This window comes from Channa argus, chromosome 1 (genome assembly GCF_033026475.1).
Source record: "Channa argus isolate prfri chromosome 1, Channa argus male v1.0, whole genome shotgun sequence".
In the NCBI taxonomy this organism is placed as follows: Eukaryota; Metazoa; Chordata; class Actinopteri; order Anabantiformes; family Channidae; genus Channa; species Channa argus.
The window spans coordinates 17,446,597-17,469,773 of NC_090197.1; the positions used below are offsets into that span (position 1 = coordinate 17,446,597).

The 23,177-nt window shown below is 41.2% G+C and overlaps 2 protein-coding genes across 2 annotated transcripts; one reads left to right on the forward strand and one right to left on the reverse strand.

The window, feature by feature from the left end:
• The first annotated feature begins 714 nt into the window (after positions 1-714).
• On the forward strand, positions 715-3,293 carry sp8a (sp8 transcription factor a). The gene is made up of 2 exons (XM_067503222.1): positions 715-966; positions 1,544-3,293. The coding sequence occupies exons 1-2, from the start codon at positions 946-948 to the stop codon at positions 2,771-2,773; spliced, it is 1,251 nt and encodes a 416-aa protein (XP_067359323.1). The 5' UTR covers positions 715-945; the 3' UTR covers positions 2,774-3,293.
• Positions 3,294-4,970: 1,677 nt separating this feature from the next.
• itgb8 (integrin, beta 8) lies at positions 4,971-20,447 on the reverse strand. Its single transcript, XM_067503210.1, has 16 exons — positions 19,869-20,447; positions 18,596-18,681; positions 16,385-16,556; positions 16,161-16,267; positions 15,871-16,010; positions 15,499-15,664; positions 14,512-14,670; positions 14,257-14,352; positions 14,015-14,107; positions 12,772-12,912; positions 10,800-11,217; positions 10,422-10,644; positions 10,203-10,306; positions 9,087-9,203; positions 7,563-7,726; positions 4,971-5,529 (listed from the first exon to the last, which is right to left on the reverse strand). Exons 1-16 carry the CDS (start codon positions 19,960-19,962, stop codon positions 5,401-5,403), a joined length of 2,409 nt encoding a protein of 802 aa, XP_067359311.1. The 5' UTR covers positions 19,963-20,447; the 3' UTR covers positions 4,971-5,400.
• Positions 20,448-23,177: the final 2,730 nt, after the last annotated feature.

Genomic DNA, 23,177 nt, shown 5'->3' on the forward strand with positions numbered 1-23,177 from the left:
GAGAAAAGCAAAGGGAAAAGTTGTTATTTAAAAGACAACATTTGTTTTGAGTTGAATGGCATAAAATTGCACAGGCAGTGTTTGTGTCCTCCCTGCCCTCCCCCAGGGCTGACTAGATACGCCCCAGGGACAGGATGGGATGGACAGGGCCAGCCCCTCATTCATCAGCCTCTGTATCTGCATAGCTTCATGACACTGGATAAAGTTTTTCTGCATGACACATGAGGCCAGGTTGTTTTAAGCACTGAAGTTTACTCCAAAACACAGTATGACACTATTTCTGTGCTGTTGCTTTTCAGTTTTTCAGATGCTTTGTTTTTGTTGTTTAAATTGAAATTGAATTGATTGACATGATGACCTACTCGGACCTCCTGGGGCCCCATCACTTTGCCCACTTTACTTATTTAAAGTTTATAACATTGAGCTACTTGAGCTTTATAATTAATAAAGCTGCTACATCATCAAATGATGCACATGTTCAGCAACAAGGACTGAGGATTGGTGACAATATTAAGGTGAAGACAAGGAATTCAGTGTAGCCATACCCCAAGAGCAGCTGTGATAAATGAGAGAAAAAAAAAGAATACTTGCCACTAAAGACTTGTGAGTGGTATTTGGATATGATTTGGCCAAGTGGTGGCAAGTATTTTTTTTTTTCTCTCATTTATCACAGCTGCTCTTGGGGTATGGCTACACTGAATTCCTTGTCTTCACCTTAATATTGTTGACCTACATGTTGCAATGTTTCAAATTTACGATGACCTGGAGCACAAAAATGCAGAGACAATGTGAGGTGGCCTGTGATTGGTCCTCGGGCTCCCAGCGGCACTTCAAAGCGGCGAAGAAGCTACAACTGTTACGGCAGTGAGAGAGGAAACAGACTGATCACATCCAGTCACCGGCAGCACACACACACAGTCAACTGAAGAAAAGCCTGCAAAGACCATGGCAGCTACACTACTGGGGGTAAGTTTGTGTTTATATACTTTCTTTCGTTTATACTTTCTCAAACTTCTTCACGTAAGAAATTGCTTTTTAGAATCGTTTCATGTGGTAATTATTTACAGGACGCAGTGTGGTCAGCTAAGTTTATATTTATTTTTATTTATTTATTTGTATTTATTCGTACGTATTCTTTTATCCAAAACTAATACTCATCGTAATATACAAATTCTGAATATTTTTTTTTTCATTTATTGATTTAATTTGTGAATTTTGTTCTCAGACGAGCTAAAAGTTTTGTGATTTAAGTGAGCAATTCGAACTAACTATAGAAAACCGCTCACTGATTTATAACGACAGTAACGCGTGATGTGCTTTTTCATTTCGTTTATCATTATATGAAAAGTTTTACTATAGACATGTTAGTTATTTGAAAAAACAGTTGTGGTTCTCTGTTGTCTTTCATTGAGCCGATTCACGTCGACTTTGTAAACGTTTGACCAAGTCACGTCAATACGTTTCAATACGTTTCTGAATATATATATCGCATATTTACGCACGCTTCATTTAAAAAGTGTAAATGAACCCGTGCTCTCCACAGGAAGAACCCCGCTTGGGCAACACCCCGCTGGCCATGTTGGCAGCTACCTGTAGCAGAATCGGTGAGCCCAGCTCTTCGTGTTCCCCTGTTCTTTCCGATGGAGCCCCGGGACTCGTCAAGGGGTTTCACCCGTGGAAACGGGGCGCTTCGTGTACCAACAGCCTGGGTGCCTGCTTCACCTCCCTCGGGGTTCCTTCTGGGACATCCAGGAGCAACGGGACTGGACTGACAGACGCCTCTAGTGCTTTCTCTGTGACCACTGCCAACTCTCCGTTTGGAAATGATTTTTCAGTGTATCAGAGCTCTGTGGCAATGGACAATGTTCCTGATCCTGCGCACGCACAACGGCCTGTGTTTCTGACCAAATTCCCCGCCTCAGTCGAAAGCCTAGCGGGGATTTATCCGAGAATGCATGCACATCCCTACGAGTCTTGGCTCAAGCCCATGGGAGACGTCGGTAACGGGTCTTCTGCTTGGTGGGACATGAGCCCCAGCTGGGTGGACACGCAGAACCCGGCCGGGTTACCATCTTCTCTGAGTGGCTACAGCCCTGAATACAGCTCAGGCTTCACCGCCGGTGCTTCTCAGCACCTGCTCCCCGCCTCACAGCACCTGTTCGACGGCTTTAGGCCACCTGTGCCGGCTCACTACACAGAGCCTACAACGGCGGGGGCGGCAGCGCCAACAGGAAACCCCGTCGTTTCTGTGCCCGCATCCTCCCGCTCCTCCTCCCGCCGCTACTCGGGCAGAGCCACCTGTGACTGCCCGAACTGCCAGGAGGCGGAAAGCCTTGGTCAGGGAGGCACAAGCCCGCGCCGCAGGGGCCTGCACAGCTGTCACATCCCTGGTTGTGGAAAGGTGTACGGCAAGACCTCTCACCTGAAGGCCCACCTGCGCTGGCACACCGGGGAGAGGCCATTTGTCTGTAACTGGCTCTTCTGCGGAAAACGTTTTACGCGCTCAGACGAGCTCCAGCGACATTTGCGCACGCACACCGGAGAGAAGCGGTTTGAGTGCACGATTTGCCACAAGCGCTTCATGCGCTCCGACCACCTCAGCAAACACGTGAGGACGCACAGCGTGGAGGGCTCAGAGGACGCAGGGGAATCGGGACTCGGTAACGGCAACAGCGACACGGACAGTAGTGTCTCCGGTAGTCCGAGCCAGTCTCCCGGGCTGCATGCGCGTGAGACTGTCCAAACTGCCGAAGGACAGAAGGTGGTGGAATAATTCACAAAGCAAATATGAGCAAAGCAACACGTGGATATTTGATTACACTCTACCAGCCTGTGTGGAAGTAAATGGCACTTTAATGAACTGGAGTTTTGGATAAACACTGTGTCCTTACCTCAAATATGTTATTTGTGGTTTTCTCTAAAAATAAACAACAATAAAGTAAAAATAATAGTTTATCAAAGTTGTGTCAGAATATTTCCACGTTTCATAAGTTATTTATTAGGCTATACAAAGATATTATTTAGAACAAATAGCCTATTATTGCTTTCTCTTTTTCCTTAACATTTTTTTCTTTATTTACGTGTAAAAAATAAAACGGATCCATGTAAGCCATAATTATAGTAACTGGTATCAATAAAGAGGACAAAATTGGAACATCGTTTCTTGCAAAGTCTGCTTGCCCTGAAAACATTTTTTTTATGACCAATGAGTTTATAGCTATCTATAAAAACTGTGAACAGCATTATACAGCATCTCACATAGCTCCTCACACTGTTATTTTAAACCAGACAAAACAAAATTACTTGAATCACTCTCTGTATAGGAATCTTTTTTGAAGTTTATTTAGCTTGTTTTTAAAAGAACACAGTCAGGATTTCATTAACTTATTTTTACGCTAGGCCTACACGTGGCCTTAGAAAGAAATGTAAGAAATCCCAGCATGAAATTATATCTCTGTTATGTGGATGTATATTTGAGAATTATAACAAGGTTGTAGAAACTAAAACTGCCTGCTAGTGATTTCCCGGATATAGAAAATGTTTTTGCTCTGTCCAGAACTGTTGATAAGTCTTGCTCTGTTCACCTTTTATTCTTTTCACTTAGCTAATTTGCAAACGTGTGAATTGATGAGCAACACTGGTTGCCTTGTGTGTCTCCACCTACTGTTCAGTTTGTAGCTATAGTTAACTGTGTTTTGTTTTTTGTTTTTTTGTTTTTTTGGTCAGATGTGTTCTGGTTACTGACACAGAGAGAAAAGGTTGGTTACATCTTTATCTTCTGTTGCAACAAATAGCACAAAACCTTGGGATGTATCTAACTCTAACATCCAATTATAACCTCCAGGACCCAACGTGGGCCAGAAACAGGCATGAACTATTCATTCCTCATAGGTTTCATCATGCTGAAATACAGATTTATATTAGTTTTTATTAAAAGGGCAAAATTCATTACCACTGTCAACTTGTTGCTACATACAGAGTTCAAGAAATGATTAGACATATTATTGTGATGATAAAAATTCATGTTACACAACTAGTCACAACAATTAACAACAGAACTAAACAGAAAAGTGCTGTTGCTCACTCGAGACTGAGCTCCTGGTAAGATGAGATGAATATTACCCAATTTCTAGTATTGCAAGTATTTTCATATTTTAGGAAAAAGACCAGTCTTCATAAATCCTTGCACAAATAACATACCATAAAAAAAATCACAATAAATAATCATTAGTGTTCCTTAGAATAAAACAGAGCAGCTATGCTGTAAACAACACGATGTTAAATAAAAATCAAAGGACTGAGCAAGGAAAAGTCTCCCAAGACAGAGGATCAAGTGCTTGATCATAGTACCTTTAGAAGTGATTTGAACCTTTGTTCAAGACTTAGGCTTACTGTCTAAATATATCTGTATATTCTGAAGGTCTCTGGAATGACCAGTAGATGCATACACACACGAATGTTCAGATATGTGACGATATCCCTACCATTATTTATAAGTATGTCACAATTTTACAAATGAATGCTCAGTCCATTATTATTCCAGTGTTGTGGTTTTGTTACATTAGCTTCAAATCCGTTTAGATGCCTTACAATGCCCCAAAAGCTAACAATTTTCAACTACAACAGTTCTCATGCCCCAGGACTCAGTAGTATAACGCAAAACAATTATTCTAGTGCAAGTCTATCCAGATAATAATCACTGAAAGTTAAATGGAAAAATCATCATAGAAAAATAAAAAAAATACAAAAATTGCAATTCAATTGATTAGGTGACCTAAACAAAATGCAACAAAACTATTACAAACGCTGGAGTAAAACGGCGATTGAATAATCAATATCACACACTGCCCACAAGGGGGCAGGCTAAGACAAGGAGATAACTGTTGGAGCGTTTGAGTGTCACACAATCGCATGAAACAAGAAACAACGTAGTGTTTTTACTATAAAATTATAAATAGCGTCGATAGTGCATAAATGCATCTATCTGCACCACACACACACACACACACACACACACACACACACACACACACACACACACACACACACACACACATAAATTAGAATGTAATTGTTGCATGGCTAAAAAGTGAGAAAGGATCACCCACTACCCTGTATAACAAATAGCCACATAGCTGCTACAAATGAAGAAGATGTGAGGGACTTGTGCTCTTTGTTTCAACCCAGTTTTTAACACACTGGCCGTATTTGTCCCACAGTCTATAAGAGGTTAGTCTACAAATATCTTTCCATGGAGGTTTCATAGTTCAGGTAACTGTCATCAAGAGTCTACATTTAAAGTTGATTGAGGTTTATCAAGCATAAGCTACAGAGAAGTAGCTTTTCCAACTCTCCTTCTTTAGTCTCAACTGACTGCCTTGTACTGCCTCTGACCTCTGCTTAGTACTGCCAGGGGTCACCGAGGGGCATCTTGGGAACATGGATGTGCATCTCCAGAGGGCGGTCAGGTGGATGGTCCCTCCTGTATGTAACTGTCTTCTCATTGGTTGTAGGAATGTATGACAGATCCTGAAGGATAATGGAATTATGGAGTCAGTGTTAGCCACACACACACACGTACACAAAACACACTAATCTATATAACTCTCATAATGCATCTTTTCTTAAGATTATACTTGTATTGATTTGGAAGTTGCAAATGGTTGCTGTGTTTTTAACTTGCAAATGCTCCCGTAAACTAGAGGTGTTGTATGTTTGATGAGTTGGTGAAGTATGGTGCTCAAATAGTGTGCACTGACAATAATAACTGAATAATTCTTTATGTTTTCTGTATATCCAAGCCAGCATATCCGAGGGTCTGTCATAATTAACTAGTCATGCTGATGAATAGTCAACTGACTTTGCAACATCACATGACTGGAGTGCCCCGTTACGATTTAGGTGTCATTCATAAATAATCCGCCTAAGATGTGGATTCTACACATTTCTTACATTATGTAATCACAGAGGAAGTAGACGCAGTTTTACAAAACTTGCAAAACTCCAAGATAATATGAAAACGTGCACTATGGCACTGTTACAATGAAAATGTCAGCAGGAATTTGTGATTATTAAAATGAGTTGTAGTGAATAATGAACTAATTGTCATATTGAGGGTTTTCAAAACACTTTAGACAAACATACATACATATATACATACATCGATCAGGTATAACATTATGACCACCTGTGAAATTTAATGCAATCCCATACAGTAGTTCTGCCATGAATTCTACTTTTACAATTTTTTTATATCTCAGCTTTTAGTTTGAAATTCTGCTATGTGCTTATTATTGAGGTCAGATTGGGTAGTGGAGTCATACTGGAGTGTATTTTTGTTAATGGGTATGAGCACAATCATCTCCAGCTCAACATCAGTAAAAAAAGGAACTGGTGGTGGACTTCAAGAAGTCCCGGACTCCTGCCAATCCTCTCTCTATATGGGAAGAGGGGGTGGAAATGGTTTCTGGGTACAAATACCTGGCTGTCCACCTGGGCAATAAACTTGACTGGTCAGTAAAAGCAGCATCAAAATACAAGAAAACACAGAGCAGGCTGTATTTTCTAAGGAGACTAAGGTCCTTCAACATCTGCAGCACAATGCTGTGGATGTTTTATGAGTCCATGGTCGGAGCTCCATCTTCTATGCTGTGGTTTGCTGGGGCAGCAATATGAAGGTGGCAAACAGTAACAGACCAAACAAACTAATAAGGAGGATTGGTTATGTTCTGGGGGAGAAACTGGACCCCCAAACTCATTTCAATCCTGGACAATCCCTCCCTCCCACTCCACTGCATGCTGGCTCTCCACAGACACCACATGAGGTCCTTTCTCTCAGTGTCCATTAAACTGTTAAACTCATCTCCCTTCTGTAAAAAGGAGGGGACTAAATGTTCAAAATGGACAATCTATTATTTACTATATTTTATTTTTAAGGTAAATTATTATTTACCTCCACTATTTACTGTTTAGTTGTACTTCAGTAGTTTGTATTTGTTTATTTGTCTACATGTTTACTACTTGGTATGGTTGAGGTGCTTTTCCTTTCTTTTCTACTTTTCTTGCGGAGAGCAAGAAAAGTGTAACAAGGCAACACAATTTCCCTATTGGATAGATAAAGTTCTTTGAATCTCGAATCTTGGGTGGAAGAAGAAGTCGTGGTTGTAATGCTTTGGTCACCATATTTAAAATGAATGAGTAAAAGTAGAATTCATGGCATAGACACTGTATTAGATTGCCTAAATTGCACAGGTGGTCAAAATGCATGTCCAGAAAACTTTATCCTTTCGTTCTCAAAGGTGCTTCACGTCATTTTAAAATCACAAATCTGCATGCTGTAAATAGTGAACTGGGAGTTGAGAGGAAATGGAAACTACAGCTGCACCTCTAACAGAAGACTTCGATTTCTCATCCCTGGTTTCAGTGAACAGGTCACATTTATCTTAAACAAATAAGGATTTCCTAACTCTTCTCAGGGCAGCAGGAACAAGTCAGCCTCCCTCTAATTAAAACCCTGTGGTGCAGTTTGCCACCTATGGTGTACTTGACTTTTAAGAGCTAACCTTTCCAGTGCAGTGATAACCTCCACCTTCAACATTGATCCCTGATGGTCTGCCTTTTTTCTGCAGAAGCAACCTGGACATGGCGACCACCACCAGTCCACACAGCACTGTCAGGGCACATATGCTCAGGAATGTTCCTACTAGCCAATTACTGCTGGCACACTCTGTGGACACACATAAATGGTTTTGTTGTAGAAAACATAACTATGCAAAATACATACTACACAAATTTGGACAAGTAAGTTAAATTTTTAAACTTTATAAATAAAACAGTAAATTAAATGCATCCATATACATTTACTAATAAGTTTAAAGTTTATACACCCATAAACATCTAAAATAGGACAAAAGGGCACAACTAGACATTGCATTTAACCACTGTTAATGATGCATTGCTTGTTATGAGCTTATTATATGTTTAAAATAATGATAAAAATACCTACAGCTGTTAGACGTAAATGTAATCAATAAAAAAACTAAAAATGTAGTGAAGTAGAAAGCAAAAAAACAAAATTGCACTAAACTCCAAAGGCCAACCCAGCCTTTAACTGAGGAAAAGTATGTGATAATATATAACATTATATCATGAATTTATCTACATTAAATGCTATTAGGTAGTTTAATGTAATATTTCTTAAATGCAGTGAGGGATAAGAACAACACAGCAAAAATTGGTAATTAAAAATGCAAAATATGTGTACCTTCAAAATGTACTTTAGTACAGTACTTGAGTAAATCTAATTCATTGCTTCCAATACCCACACCTACACTTTTCAGTCAGTGGCAGCTGTGCAGTGGTGCTGTACTAGAGCTGGCTGTGTGTCTGCAGGGGAGCATGTGTGGATGACGGGTTCATCGCTTAACACAAAGGGCCCAAAGATTGCCTTGACATTTTGTAACAGGGTTACCATGGAGACCTGGCTCCTGCTGCACCAGGCAGGAGTGGGTGTGAGCAGGAAGAGAGTATCCCGTTGGGTAGAGGGGGTAGTGAGGGGACAGGGGGAGATGGGGGGAAAACGCACAATGACCACTGCTGTTCAAAAATCAGGAAGGCGTGGATGAACTGTAACACTTGGAAGTTCAATAATGTGTGTGTTTGTAACCCAGAGCATGTGTGCGCTAGTGGATGTAAAACTGGGTGTATGTGTGTGCTTACATGTGCATGTGAAAATAAGGAAAGTGAGCTGGGAACTGTAGGAAAATGTAAAATACAGCTGTACCACTGACAGCCAGCTTGCTGACTCTAATACACAAGGGTGCAGCAGTACAGGACTGGTAGCAACAGAAGTTACCTTGAATTAAGGTGTGTGTGAGTACATGTGCTTCTGTAGCTATGTGAACATATTTTAGTGCAGTTGTCTTCAAAGGGTTACATTTTAGAGTTAAGGTCAAGATTAAGCTTAGCTTAGTGTAAGGGTCGGTATCAGGTGTTTTCTTGTGATAGTTGAAGTTAAGGAATTGCAGAAAGTCAAGGAATACCCTCACATCTATAGAAAGATCAACATGTGCGTACTGAAATCATACCTGGTCTCATGCTGATGTAAAGCTGGGTCTGACCATACTGTGAGCTGGTCTGAAAGCGATAGCGACAGCTGTCATTACTGATGTACATACACTGAACCCACCTCTCTGCTGTTTGACCTAAAAATGCAAAAGTTAGAGACAGTGAGAGAGAGAGAAGGGGAGAACAGACAATCTCTAGGCCCTAGTGACAATCTTCCAGGATTATTCAAAACAAAAAGAAATAATTCACACTAGCTTTGTTTCCCACTTTAAAGATGCTGTAATCCTGGGCTCACCAACCTTTTTGAAACTGAGAGCTACTTCTTGGGTACCGATTAATGCTAAGGGCTACCAGATTAATACGCACTTTTGAAATAACATCTTTGCTCAATATACCATTAATTATATTTTATTATTAATAATTAATTAACCATGTTGGTAACCCCTGCCCTAATCATTATCTTCTATTACTGTAGTAATGGATCAGATAAATCTGTGTATTGTGAAACATGTTCCTTATAGTGTCTAGTCTTCCAAATTTTTACGTGACTTTGCTGCCTTTTAGCAAAGAACCTCGCATTGGTCTATACTATCTTACCCACCCAGCACCAAAAAGCAAAGTTTAATATAATCACAGAAGAGCTTTTAAAACAGAAAATAGAGTTGAATAGAGAGCTAATATTCAACATATATGACTCCCAAAAATGACTGTGAATTAGTTCTATGGTTGCTCTTTCTGTTTGCTAACCAACTTGTTCTGCTCAATAACAGAATAATTTAAAAAGTCAGCTTCTTGTGCTTTCCACGACAAGCTAAAAATAATTAACTACACAGAGGAAACCTCTAAACCCAGCAGGTCAGGGATTAGAACCATCGAGCTTCTAGGTGTGAGGTAGCAAAGCTAACCACTTAACCACCATGCTGCTCAGTAGGTAACTAATAGATTTAAATAGCAACTCAATAAAACATCATGATTTTTGCTCAAATGATGGTGGGTGTGTTCAGAGGTCAGTCGATGCTGCTTTACAACCTAATTACTCTTTAGGTAATTAGGTTCTTTAGGTAAATAGAAAAACATGTGTCTTCATAAATCAGATTTTTTCTCAGACCAGATTGTTTTGGCTAAACTGGCTGTACCTGGTACATCATCCATGTAGTTCACCAGTGAAGCACAGGTGTTGTTGCAGTGTCCGGGCTCTTTTTGTGCATGGCTGTGAGACAGATGGCAGTCCACACACTGCCTGAGAGAAAGACAAACCCAAGAGTACAACTCACATCAACATCATCTAGTCGTCTATATTCTCTTGTAAGATTTCCCATCATGCTTTGTGGGAGTGAACAGAAACTGACAAGTACCAGTATGATTGGCAGGTGCTTTGGCAGGCAGGACATCTTTCACAGAAGTCTCCGGAGTATTGGGGGTCATCACAGACACACTTGCCACACACGCATCTGCCCCGCCCACTGCAAAGCAAGCCATTGGTTGATTGGCAGGTTGCTGTGGAGACAAGGCATCCGCAGCTATCACCTGTCCAGCCTTCCTCACATACACACTCACCTGACACACACACACCCTGGCCTGAGAGGAGCAGAATAAGACAGAAGAAAAGAGTGGTTTAAAGACTGTGTATGTTCTACATCATATGCACTCATATTGTTATTTTTTTTTTTTCTTGTGGAAACTGTAATTTAAATGTACATAATTCTTTGTATTTTGGACCATGTCCACCTTACCTCCACACAACAGTCCCCCCTTATAGGGGCAAGAGAAGTCGTCTATCTCACAGTATTTTCCATATACTGTCCCGAGCCTGCTCTGCTCACACACACAGCTCCCGCACTCACACTCTCCTCGTCCACTGCAATCAACATCAGAACCCTCTGCTCTGCAACTCCAGTTTGAATCGTTGCTTGAGTCCTTAATTAGTCCAAGAACTGGCCTTTGCTCATGATTGGATCTGTTTGGGGTCTCTCTGCAAGGTGACTGGTCATCCTGACAGCGTCTTGTAGGTCCACAATGGCACTGACATTTAGAGTGAATCCTAACGATGGTGGATTCATTGTAACCTACAGGGTGAACCATCACTTTTATGTCTTCATCTTCGCCATTGTCAGGACAAGCATGCAGGCCAATGGTGATGTTGAAGTAAACCTGCACAGGAGGAGAAAAATGTTACAAGATTTTTCAAGATAGGGAACTAGACATTTTTCCTCTTCATCTCATCTGAACATCTCCAGTATGAGAATATTTCTCAGATAAAGACCACCTGATCAGCATGATTCAGGAGAGGCCAGCTCCATATGAGATTACATTATTCACAGTTTGTATATTTCTTTTAATTCAAAAAGTCATTCCAAGGAGATAGTTACTTGTTTAACACTGATAACTAAGGCCTGATATTACCCTCAGATAAACATTTACCTTATATTTAGTAATTTGTCATTCAATTATTTTCAAAGAAACTTCAAAGGGAACCTGGCTAGTGAATAACCTGCTCTACTTTCTGAGCTAAAGCTATCCTGTGTGGCTTTTGGCACCCATCATTTTCACTTCAAGGCCTTTAGAAAGCACTGATCACGTATTGAAGAGGAGGAATTTAATGGCACCATGAAAAATCTCTTTAGTGTTCTTATGGGCACCTGACTGTTGTTTAAAGACCCATTTAAAATGATATGAACCTATTCTTTACCAACCCCTTTGGTTAAGACTAAAATATGCCAAAAACTATTGAATGGATTGCCAAGCACAATAAATAAACACTGACAAATTTAAGACATTTTCTCTAGGTCTTAGAGTGTGCTCTTGAGTCTGTAAGAGTGTGTTCTTGCTTCATAGTTCATGTAAACTGAAGCAGAGTAAATATGTTTGCATTAGTTCATTGACATTGATTATGGCAATATCTGATAAAACCTAATTAAATGGATTATAAGTAAGACTTAACTAAATTTGAATAATTATTTTGCTGATTTGGTTTAGCCAAAGAAGAACATTGTGCGTGTTGAAGCTTTGAATCAACAGTTAAGGCTTTTACTAGATTTTTATCACCCTTCTGGTAAGTACGGGTTTCTTCCATAATTCACTTTCATTCACTCATGGATTACAGGGCTCAACTTCAGTTTCTTTGTACAGTAGAATGATTATAGAGCAGCAATTTAGCAGGTTGGTGCTTGACAATGTTAAAAGCCAATGTTAAAAGGTTAAAGGGCAAAGGAGAATCACAGGCAGTTAAGCGAGTGAAGAAATGTAGCCAAAATGAGTACCAAATAAGCTCTGGTGTACTGCCAAGAAGTATAAAAGGGCTCTTTGCAGTAGTGCATGCTATGTAGGACATTTCTTCATGGGATTCATGGGATCATTGGAACAAGCACAGCAATGACAGCAGTGGATGTCCTTTGGTCTGTTTCTGAATCTAAATGCCCTACTTATATTTAAATATTATATTTAAAGGCTCTCATATTAGATAAGGTGAGGATTTTAATACGAAAATGTTAAAGAATCACATGGGAATGTTTTGCTCTTAAATTTATCCTATAATCCGCTCAACTAGGACTATTTACCAAATCTTTCCTCTCATGTAAAGCTCTCAGTGATGTGAGTTTGTATGTGTCCAACCAATAACCCAGTCCAACCAATAAATGGTCTGTAACATGAAGTAATTCCATGCTCTGACACTTTTGAGTGCTGAAGTCATGCTTGTGTGTTTACCGTCTGGTTTGGCTGTACCCCAGAGCACCTCTGGTCTTTAGCAGTGGACCCATCAGGACACAGAGGAGACACATTCACCCAGTACCTGCTGACTGCATTGTCCTCCACTGACACTGCCACCGCTACCTCTGACAACAGCCTCTGGGCAGAGCAAGAGTGGAAAGAGATAAAAGGATATTTTTTTAAGGCAGCTTTTTCTGCTGGTTGCAGGGGAATGTAGGTTAAGATAAAAGGAAGCAAGAAGGGCAGTAAAATTTTAATGAACATAATCTGCGAGAGTTAAACGTAATGAAGCAATGAAGCAAGACAGAATGGGAGAACTGTAATTAATTAAAGTTGTCACATGTCCCCAGAAAGCCCTCACTGTTGTCCTTTCTTTCGTTTTGAAATACAAAATAAAGAGGGTATGGGGGGGTTATGGGAAAAAGGAGGTGGGATCAAAAATAGCATTGTTGTATTCATCCATCGTTAGGACACGTGATTTCCGTGGGGATCTGATAGCAATTATAATGCCAGCTTCTGTTCAGGGTCTGCTGCTTGTGTAGCATGTGTGTGTGTCTGCTAGTAACGTGGCTGTTCACCGAGAACTTTGGATTCGTCAGATTGTCGAAGCAAACAATGGAGCGCTGTGCCTGAGGCAAGATTATAGCCTAGACTGCTGCCAATTGAACAAACCCCTAGTTACACACACACACACACACACACACACACACACACACACACACACACACACACACCAACACACAGAGAAGGGCTTACCTCTTCATAACCTCCAGTTCTCATCTGTGTTTTTCTGTATCATTATGCCTTCAGGAACTAAAAACATCCTTCAGAAACCTTTGGAATTTGGAGGGAATTTAAGTGGGGAACTTTTCTGGTTTAATTTAAGCAGTACACTTTCAGAAAGATACTGTGGTATCACCTAATGAAAGTCCAATTGTTGCAAAAAGGAATGTTTTATTAGTCAGCCTGCATGATCCACCATTTCCCAAAAAAAAAACAGAGTTCACGTTGGTTTAGCAGATAAGCAGCCCGAAACATTTTTGAACCAGGACTGCGTGGGCTCATGAACTAAACTCTTGCTGTGCTGTTGTATGACTCTCTCCAACCTTTCCCTTGTTCATGTCCTTCTCTGTGTTGTCAAGAGGTTTAGTAAAAACACTTAGAACAAAGAACAAAAGGATCTAAAACTAGGAAAGAAGTTCAAACATTTCAGAGGAAGTACAGTTGTAGTGCTCTGTACCTTGTATGCATCCACCACAAGTTGAATTAAGTTTGGAGCCTGGAAATGGCCCAACCTTCCCAGGTGGGAGCCCGGCAGCAAGCGCACCAACTCCTAGAGAAACAAAGGGATGATGTGCAAGAAAGTCTTTGACCATTTAAAATAGCTTCCTCCTATAACTGTTGGAAAAAAACATTTTGTGGTTGTAGGGATTTTTTTTGTGGTTACAAAGGCAGGCATAACAAATGGGTTGGAGAGATTACCTCGTACCACTGGTACTGCTGCTTGTCAACTGCAAAGATAGAATGAATGTTGTTTTCGAGCAGCTTGTCAGACAGCTGGCCCAAACTAGGATGGTCCTGGGAAAGAGAAACCAATAAACTAAATAAAAACCTTTTTTTCTCTTCTGTTCCCCATCAGGCACAGGAACTGCAGTATTTCTCTTTAAATCTATCTAGCTCCACATCAGACTCTCAGTAAGAAAGGCTTTTTCCTCAGAAATGCCTTCGTCCTCTTACCATCCTGGTGCTTCCTGTGTAAACGTTGTTCTCCAAGTGACACAAGCCATCATGTGGTGTGACAATCCCTGCCAGCCGACTGTCTAGGGCTAGATGCGACGGCTGGTCGGTCATCAGGAGCAACAGGCGCTTTGCCTCTGGTCTCCAACCCACCGCATTCTAAAAAGGAGTCAGAAAGAAATCAAGAGATAATGTTAAGTTTAGTGTAAATGTAAACCCCAACTTAATCATATCTTAAAAGAGCCCAACAGCTCTGCATCTCTGTTTTTTTAAGAGGAGTCTTGTAAATTGTTTCATTTTTATGACTTTAGATTGCTCATCAGCTAAACTCACACAAACTGATCGGGAAAATATGTGCATGATCTATGTTTTAAAACTTTACACATGTGGAAAGAAACTGCATATTCAAACAGTTTACTCATCTGATCTACATTAGTTCCCATGGTGATCAGCTTTTTCTGTAATCCCCAAATAAATGAAAAGGAGCAGAAAGTCTGCCATCAGCCACAGGGTCTCTCTCTGAATGTCTATGACTAGACATTGTAAAAAAAAAGTGTCTGTGTGCTAGTCTGTGTATATTTAAGCCAAAACAGTGAGCCTATAAGTAGGTCTGACATAATCGAGAATCTATTTCTAGATTTGGTGTTACCCTGCAGGTCTGATTACTCAGAGGCCCCCCTGCATGGTATGGCTCACATACCTCCTGCAGCTTGTGGAAAATCAGTTAAATCTGTGTGTGTGCATGTGTGTCTGTCTGCCATACCCTAACAGTGGTGTCATTACTTAGTGGGATTCCAGTGGCAGTATACAGTGCTGAGTCAGAGTACCACTATTCTACTACAAGCATTTTTCACACGCATGCAGACTTACCACCAAATTTGGGCTTGACTCAGAAGGCAACCCCAGGAGACTTAAAACCATCTACCCAAAATATACTGTATTTACATTTTTTGTGAGCTTAACTTATCTACATCTGGAATCACACACCTGGCATACAGTGGCTTGTAGCATAGCATCCAGCCCACCCTCAGGAGTGTCCATGTTACCAGAGATACGCTGTCTTTTGATCACACGCGTGAACTCACTCATGTTCCTGGTCATACTGAGGACGTGGTGGAAGCCATGAGCTGGACGGCAGCGAATCTCATAATCACTGGTGAGAGAAAGCCCAAAGACAAGAAAAGATTTTAAATGCAACATTCAGGAAGGCAGAGCTCCAAAGGAACAACAAATGCCAAAAGCTTGTCTGATGTTTCATTCCCTATCATGATAACAAGGTTCCCCTACAATGGATGAGTTTCTCCTTGACTCATATAAACTAGGAGCAACCAGCTTGAATATTTGTCTGCTGTATCTTACCTGCAGGGATTGTTGATTTTGGAGGGATGGACATTTATGTAAGGGGAGACAGGCTTGTCCACAAATGAGCCAAAACCGAGCCAAAGGTCTGAGGAGTGCTCTGTCATACGGAGCGACAGAGCTACACCCACTGTCTTTAGCTGGACCGCAAACCATAATTCAGAGGTAGGTGGACACAGGCAAAAAAGGCAAACAGAAGAGGAAAAAGAAGAAGAGAGATGGAGATGCGGTTAAGAATAAGACATCATCCATAACCTAATGAGTTAACAGCTGAATGTATTAACACCTACATGATCCAGGTTTTCCTGCATAGAAGCGGATATGTCCACTAGGTAGTACAGATCTACAGGATAACGCTCCAGCTGCTTTACAGCCACTATGAAGCTGGCCTCTGAACCTAGGAATACACGATAAATACAAGATAAAACATAAAGTTATAACTTACATCTGTTTTAGGAAAACACAGTGCAAAGCAAAAATCCAGCCACATAGCCACACAGTAGCCAGCCACTACCTGGTGTGAGGGTGATACCAATATCTTGTGGGGACACTTGTGTGCTGCTGATGGTGGCATTGACCTCGACCTTGATGTCTGACTGCTCCATGAATTCTGGACCACAGCCTCTTCTGAGCAGGTTCACTGCCAGGTCGCAGCGCTGGCTTGTCCATGACCCACCCAGAAAGTCCTAGGAATCACACAAGACAGTGAGGGGAGACTATCCCTTTACAAATGTTCCTTTCTTGTGCCCTTTCTTGTTTTTATATATTTTATTTGCTTTTTTGTTATCTTTCCAAAAACAAAATCCAAGGAAACAACACAATACAAATAAAAAAGTGAAACTTGATATGGAACAAAAAGGCCTCCAGACTATTGCAAACATAACACACATAAGCCTCTTTTAAGATGGTATCACAACAATTACATTTCAGGAGAACATGTGACCTAAACAAGCTGAATTCCATGTTACCCAGTGTAGCTCTATAGCTCAAGGGCACTGGTGCTGAGAAGTATCAGACCATCGTGCAGACCAAGTGCAGTATATTCTGTCAAATCTCTGCTGGGTGTTGGGTTTATGCAGCTGTGATCCTTTCATTTATATGATAATCATATCTGCTTGAACAACTCTAGATAAGAAGATTTCAAGGTCAGAAGAAACAGTTCTTCATTTACTCCCCACATGTAGAAATGTACTGCTTATATGCTACCACTCAGAGGGCCGAATGTTTTATGGTTCATTTAACACAAGAAAATCTTGCAAATAGAAACTGGTTTCACATTTACTCACTATAGTTTCATTTTCCATTTATGTCATTTGTGTCGGTTTGTAAAGTAACTTGGTTAACATGAGAACAATGAGCATTTTTAAATGAAATTCTTACATAACTTATCGGTTTAGAATACCAGAAAGAATTATCCTGTTTGTATTAATTCACCCATTGCCAGATCTGAATAACTCTCAGCCCTGTTTATGTGATCACTTAGGAAAAAGAGGGAAAGAGAAGTGGTCAGATGGTCCATTAAAGTCAAGTATGAAAGACGAGCAACAGTGCTGAATGAATCAGTTAACCCCCCTGCTGCCTAATAGCCAGCTGCTGCAACAATACAATAAAGCATTATCATGCTTTGTGGCTTTAAAATGGATTTGTGGACCTTTGGTACTGTGTTTGTGAGAAACACACTCACAAATACAGCACTAGCTCTAGAAATGTAAAGGTAGACCATTAAAAGTTGGTTATACGTATAACCAACCATTTGTTTTAAAACTGTTACATGTGAATGAAATAATGCAATAATTTAAAATAACTAACAAGCTGAAAGTGTAGCTGAATATGTAACCGCTGCCTCAATCTGAAAGCTACAATGAATGCCATTTATTTCTGGCTGTCCCCTGTCACTATAATTTGTCCTGTAACAACTCTGAATGTCAGAATGTATCAGGGTGAGTTCCTGGGACTTCCCAGGACAGAATTTGCCCCTTCAACTGGCTTTAAACAAAAGTGTCAGAACACAAACATGCATATTTACAAGCTCAGTACCTGCTTAGTTTTAAGTGCATAGCTCAGTGAGTTTATGCGCGAATGTGTGTGTGTATGTGTTTTTTTGTGTGTAGAAGTTTAGAGAGGTGGTATTTGAACTCCTTCACACACCAGTAAGCCCAACCCTTCTTGATGATGTCAGATAATGGTAGGATTCATAGGGTGGGAAAGAACCTGAAGTCTGTAAACACTTGCATGTTGACAGTCTGGTGTATCCACAGGTTGGCGTTTTGTGTGTGTGTGGGTATGTGTGTGTGTATGTGTGTTGTTACTGGTGTGACTGGAAAACTTTAAAACTTCTCAAGGTAGATTTGAGGTGGGCTTTTTATGAGAAAGACTAACACCCAGAAGGCAAAGACAGATACAGATATCCCAGGCAGATGCAGACTTTGAGAGAAGTTCCCTGATATGTGTTACTGTCTAGACTAAACACAATGGGTAGAATGCGCCTCTGTCTCTGCTGTCACATGAGAAAATGTGCACGGAAAAATTCACACAAATAAAGACATGCTCACATAGGTCACAGTGTGAGCCACTAAGCTCCAACATACACATTATAATCACATCTGTGGAAGGTATCAAAGGTTTGCTGTGTGTCATCTGAGGAATGCTGCTGTCTGCCACGTTTCTTTTTTGGTTTTTGGCACTGACACAACACTTAAACGCGCATTTTTATACACATTCCTACCTTTTTGAAGCACCAGGCACACTTTGGCCCACGCCTGAGACACTCTGTACAAGAGGTGACAGAAGGGGACCAACACACACTGTCACCTGCAGAACAGAGGAATAAGAAGGGGGTGGAAGACAACAGAACAGAAGGGAAGAGAGTCTTTGATTTGCATATGAAAGAATGTCAACACTCATTAGCCATGCGGTTCAGCCCGCGTAGATATTTAGAGAACTCGTGCACAGTTTTGATGATATAAGCCCCACTTAGCATCTAATATGAGGCCATTCAGTATCATCCATCTGTGTCGCTGTAATTTGTCTGGAAATGTGGGAACAGGTGCTTGAGTTGGAGTGGTGCTATTAATCATTTCCCAAACCCACATATGCACATGGGACATCATTCAAGTTCAGGATACTTTTTTTGCAATTTTAGCAGAAAAACACAACAATGATGTGGACTCCGATGATTTTACAGGGTGACTTATGGCACTGAATGGACTTAAGGCTTGCTATCGTGGGATTAATGATTCATCAAAGTGATTTAGCTGCTGCAACCCAATTTTCCAGAGCAATTTTGATGAACTACAGGGCTGGAATGTAGGACAGAGAAAGGCTGCAGGTCCCAGTGTAACAGCTCACTAACAAGCCTCTCTGACCCAAATAACAGTGGCCCCTGGCAAACTCCTGAATAGGTGAAGCACTTTACTTCTCCTAGTAACTGATCAATGTGGAAACAAGAGGTTGGTCTGTTGTGTGTTTATAGGTTTCCCTTCAATAATGATTCGTGGGTTGTTACTTCACTGCTTCAGTTCTTTAACACCTACCCTCATTTGAAGGGTTCTGCCAAACACATTTGGGTGTTTGGGTCTTTTTTTAAACATTTCACATAATTGTGCAGTCAGGAGATTTTAGACTGTACTTTACTTTAAAAATCACAAGCAAGACGGTTCTAATGGATACATGTTGTTATATACGTAACTTTTGTTGAATCATGAGCATGTCGAGCTAAACATACGATAAAACATAAAACATACGATAAGGACGTGTGTGGAAATATTATCCTAAACTTCTTCTAAAATGCCTCTTTTCAGGAATCAAAATCTTATCTAATGGGGAGTTCTTTACATTAAACACTCGAAGTCATCGACCCCCCCCCCCCCCCCCCGCAGAGGCCACCGATGAACGATCGGGATGGGAGCTGATGTTGCGCAGCAATGACTTGACAGGATACACGGTGCAGTCTAATTGCCGGGTTATGATGTAATTGGCTCTAATGAGCCTCCACTCACCGGCACTGGAGGCTTCTGCGCAGATAGCGACCACCACGTAGCACAGCAGGAGACACAGTGGGACGCCGCCGTATGTGCGGAGCCAGGAAGTCATATTACACTGTCCACACCGGAGCGAAGCAGCGAGGAGACGCAGGAGCAGAGGCTGTACAGCTACTGACGATGAACCGGGGGAAATCGGGCACCGTGCGTCCGCCGCTGCGCCAACAATAGCCGGAACTGCCGGACCGAGCCACGGGGCATTGTCGTTCACCCAATATCCTTATAATCCCGGCGAAGTATTCGCATCCCCGGGACAAATCAGCTTACAAGCGCGCTCCCCCGTGGACCAGGAGAGGAGGTGAAGTAATCGGTTAAGTGCGGCGACAACAACGGCTGCAACGCAAGTCCCTCCATCTATTTCGCTCCAGCCGCAGGTGTGCGACGTATACCCGCGTGCTCCCACGATGGGCCTCGTGTCATAGCTGATGGTAAAGTCTCATCCCGGGACAGAGAAGAGCTGAGATTTACACAGAGTACCGACCAGCGCCGCGCTCAGCCGGTGCGCACCAACATGCTGAGTGAACATCCCACACATGAAGCAGGAGTGCGACCGTGTTTTAACCGCTGGACTGAGGCAGGCGGTGCCATGGCAACGACGCTTTATCAGAACAGGAGAGGGAGCGTTTGTGTAAAAGAGGGAGGAAAGAGAGACAAATAAGGAGAGAGAGAGAGCGAGACACACACACAGAGACAGAGAGGAGGGGAGACATGAAGTGCTTACTACAAGGAATTGTGGTGGGGTGCATTCCAAGTGAACCCTGGACTTGAATTGAACATTTGTGTTTATATTGCTTCTTTGGGGAGCCATTTATCAGCCCTGAGGGCTCATGTGTGTGATGGGATAAAGGAGGGCGGCAAATGAAACCACTGCTCTTGTAGAGGGGTTCACAAGCTGGTGCTAAAGGAGGAGGAGGAGGGGGCTTCAGGTCCATTGTGCAGAGATTCCAATGACGTAAAGTGACCTCTCTTTCCCGGCTGCTCCTCTGAGCTGAAGCAGAAACCTTCCTAAACAACCCAACATTTTAATCCGGAGAATTAAGCAGAAACAAGAGAGGACAATAGCACAAGTGTCTTGTCTCCGGCAGAGGTCTACCAGATAAAGTGAACATGTTTTGCTTGGCAGGTAGCTTAAAGAGTGATTGTGAGCCTGCCAACAGTCAGAACCAATGCCGCTCACCCAGAGCACACACACTCATACAAGTCCCGTCTGTCACTCAGGAGCTTGGAGCCAGGCCAGCTACCCTCCCTCACAATACATTCTCATAATTTTTCATTTTGGCGGGGAGTGCCAACACCTCTCCATCTTAGCAGTCCCACTCAATTATGGTAATCACGCAAACATGTACCACACTGTTTACGTTTGTAAGGCATCTCTGAAGTCCGGATTCCAGAGATCCTCTCTACACATGCCAAGTCTGTCCTCTCTGGGCTCAGGAGGTAGAGAGGGTTGGAGGGTCTGGAGGACCTAATATGTTTCTGTTCCCTGCTGAGCAAACTTGATAATGGACTTCAATGTAAACACTCCTTTGCCCTTGTCAATACTGGTCAACATCATCATCTTCCTGGCGGCGGTCATACTTGTGAAACTGACACAAAACACTCTTCCTTTCTATCCCCCATTGTAACCTCCCTGCCCTCCCCCCTCTTTTCTCTTTCTTTTCCCTGATGTGTTTGTGTTAGCAGTCGGCTAGGCTTTCCATCACGCTAGTCTGGTCTCATCATTCTCTGACCACAAACACAAACACACACCGTCTATGTCTCTCCCCCTCAAACACCTGACCAACTTTCTTTCCAAATCACTGTGCAAAGTCATCTCATCTTGACAATTTTCTCCCACGCTGGTTTTTCAGTCACTCATTCTTTGGTTAAGCTCAAGAGAGGACAAAGTGGGGGTCAGAGGTGAGGTGCTGCTCAAAATGGGGATTCCTGTGGAAAAGGCTCAAACCAACCCCACAAGTTCACAATGTGAGTAACTCGGGGGGAAATTTCGTAAATCTAAAATAAGATATTTTTTTGTGATCCTGTAAATAAGCATTTGTGGGGCAAAATATTAAGCTTTTACTCTAACGGAGTACAAATTTGGTTAGAGCAATCATGATTTGGTTAGAGCAATCTAAATTCCCCTGTAATATGTCAAGATTTGGTATTTAGTGAACTGAATTTCCCCTAATCAGGCTAATCAGACTATGATACCCTACACCTACGTCAGAACCGTTACATAGAATACAAATGGTTCATGACATTTACATTTGACACAAAACTGAATAAACTTGTTTTTTTTTCAGATTATTTTCAAATTTCCTCTACTGTCATAACTGCACATCACAAATCAAGAATGAGGTAATAGCAAATATTTGGCTGCTGATATATTTCAGGACCTCCCACCAGACAGATGCGTTTCACTTTGTGACAACATGAAGTCCAAAAATAACACAAAGGGAACCTGATTGTTCCTGTTTTTTTTTGCAACTGCGTATTTTTGTATTTCTAAGATGTAGTCAAACAGTCCCCTCCATGGAAACTGAAGTTAAGAACAGAAATTTCTGAGGTGATATTAAGAGACAGTCACATTGTCTGATCTGAGCCCTTGTTTTTCAATTGTAGCCACTTCACCTTTTTATTGAATGTCACAGTAGGTTGCGGTGAGAACCATTGTGTAACTACAGGAACAATTACAGAAATGCTTGAAACCTTCTTCTACAACTAATGCGGTCATAAAATATGACTTTATTTTTACAAGGGAGCTCCATTGTTTTTTTTATATAGAAAGTGTATCATTTCAAAGATCAAAACAACAGCGCTTTAACGCGTGTCTCTGCTTTCCGTTACTAAGCGTATTCATTATTGCATGTGCAAATCTTTAAAAACGGGTTTCAAGATATATATATATATATATATATATATATATATATATATATATATATATATATATATATATCCTTTTAGCATTTAGTTTTTTATCAACCTTTATTCAAACAAGTGTAAATAGTACATATTAAATTTTATTTTCACTTGCAGATTTGAGTAAACCAACTTTACTATAAATAAGCTACAGTTCCTGTGTTTGTTTCACCCACTGCCAACGATGTGGCTCATTGATGTTTGATGATGTTTGTGTACAACAGTGAAGATCTATTACACAAAAATATACTTAATCAGCCTTTGAGCTATACTAAAAAGCTGAAGGTTCCTAACAGAATCAATTCATTGTTGCTTTTAGTGTTTCTTTTATTGACATGGTTTAGGCTTTACGTATTGAATAGCTCT

Excerpts from the sequence above, each read along its gene's own strand:
- sp8a (XM_067503222.1), top strand. The coding sequence starts at position 946 with ATGGCAGCTACACTACTGGGG. Across the intron at positions 967-1,543 it reads TGGCAGCTACACTACTGGGG|GAAGAACCCCGCTTGGGCAA; the intron begins GTAAGTTTGTGT and ends TGCTCTCCACAG.
- itgb8 (XM_067503210.1), bottom strand. The coding sequence starts at position 19,962 with ATGACTTCCTGGCTCCGCACATACGGCGGCGTCCCACTGTGTCTCCTG. Across the intron at positions 10,645-10,799 it reads GGGGGGACTGTTGTGTGGAG|GCCAGGGTGTGTGTGTGTCA; the intron begins GTAAGGTGGACA and ends TGCTCCTCTCAG. Across the intron at positions 7,727-9,086 it reads TTACATCAGCATGAGACCAG|AGTGTGCCAGCAGTAATTGG; the intron begins GTATGATTTCAG and ends GTGTGTCCACAG.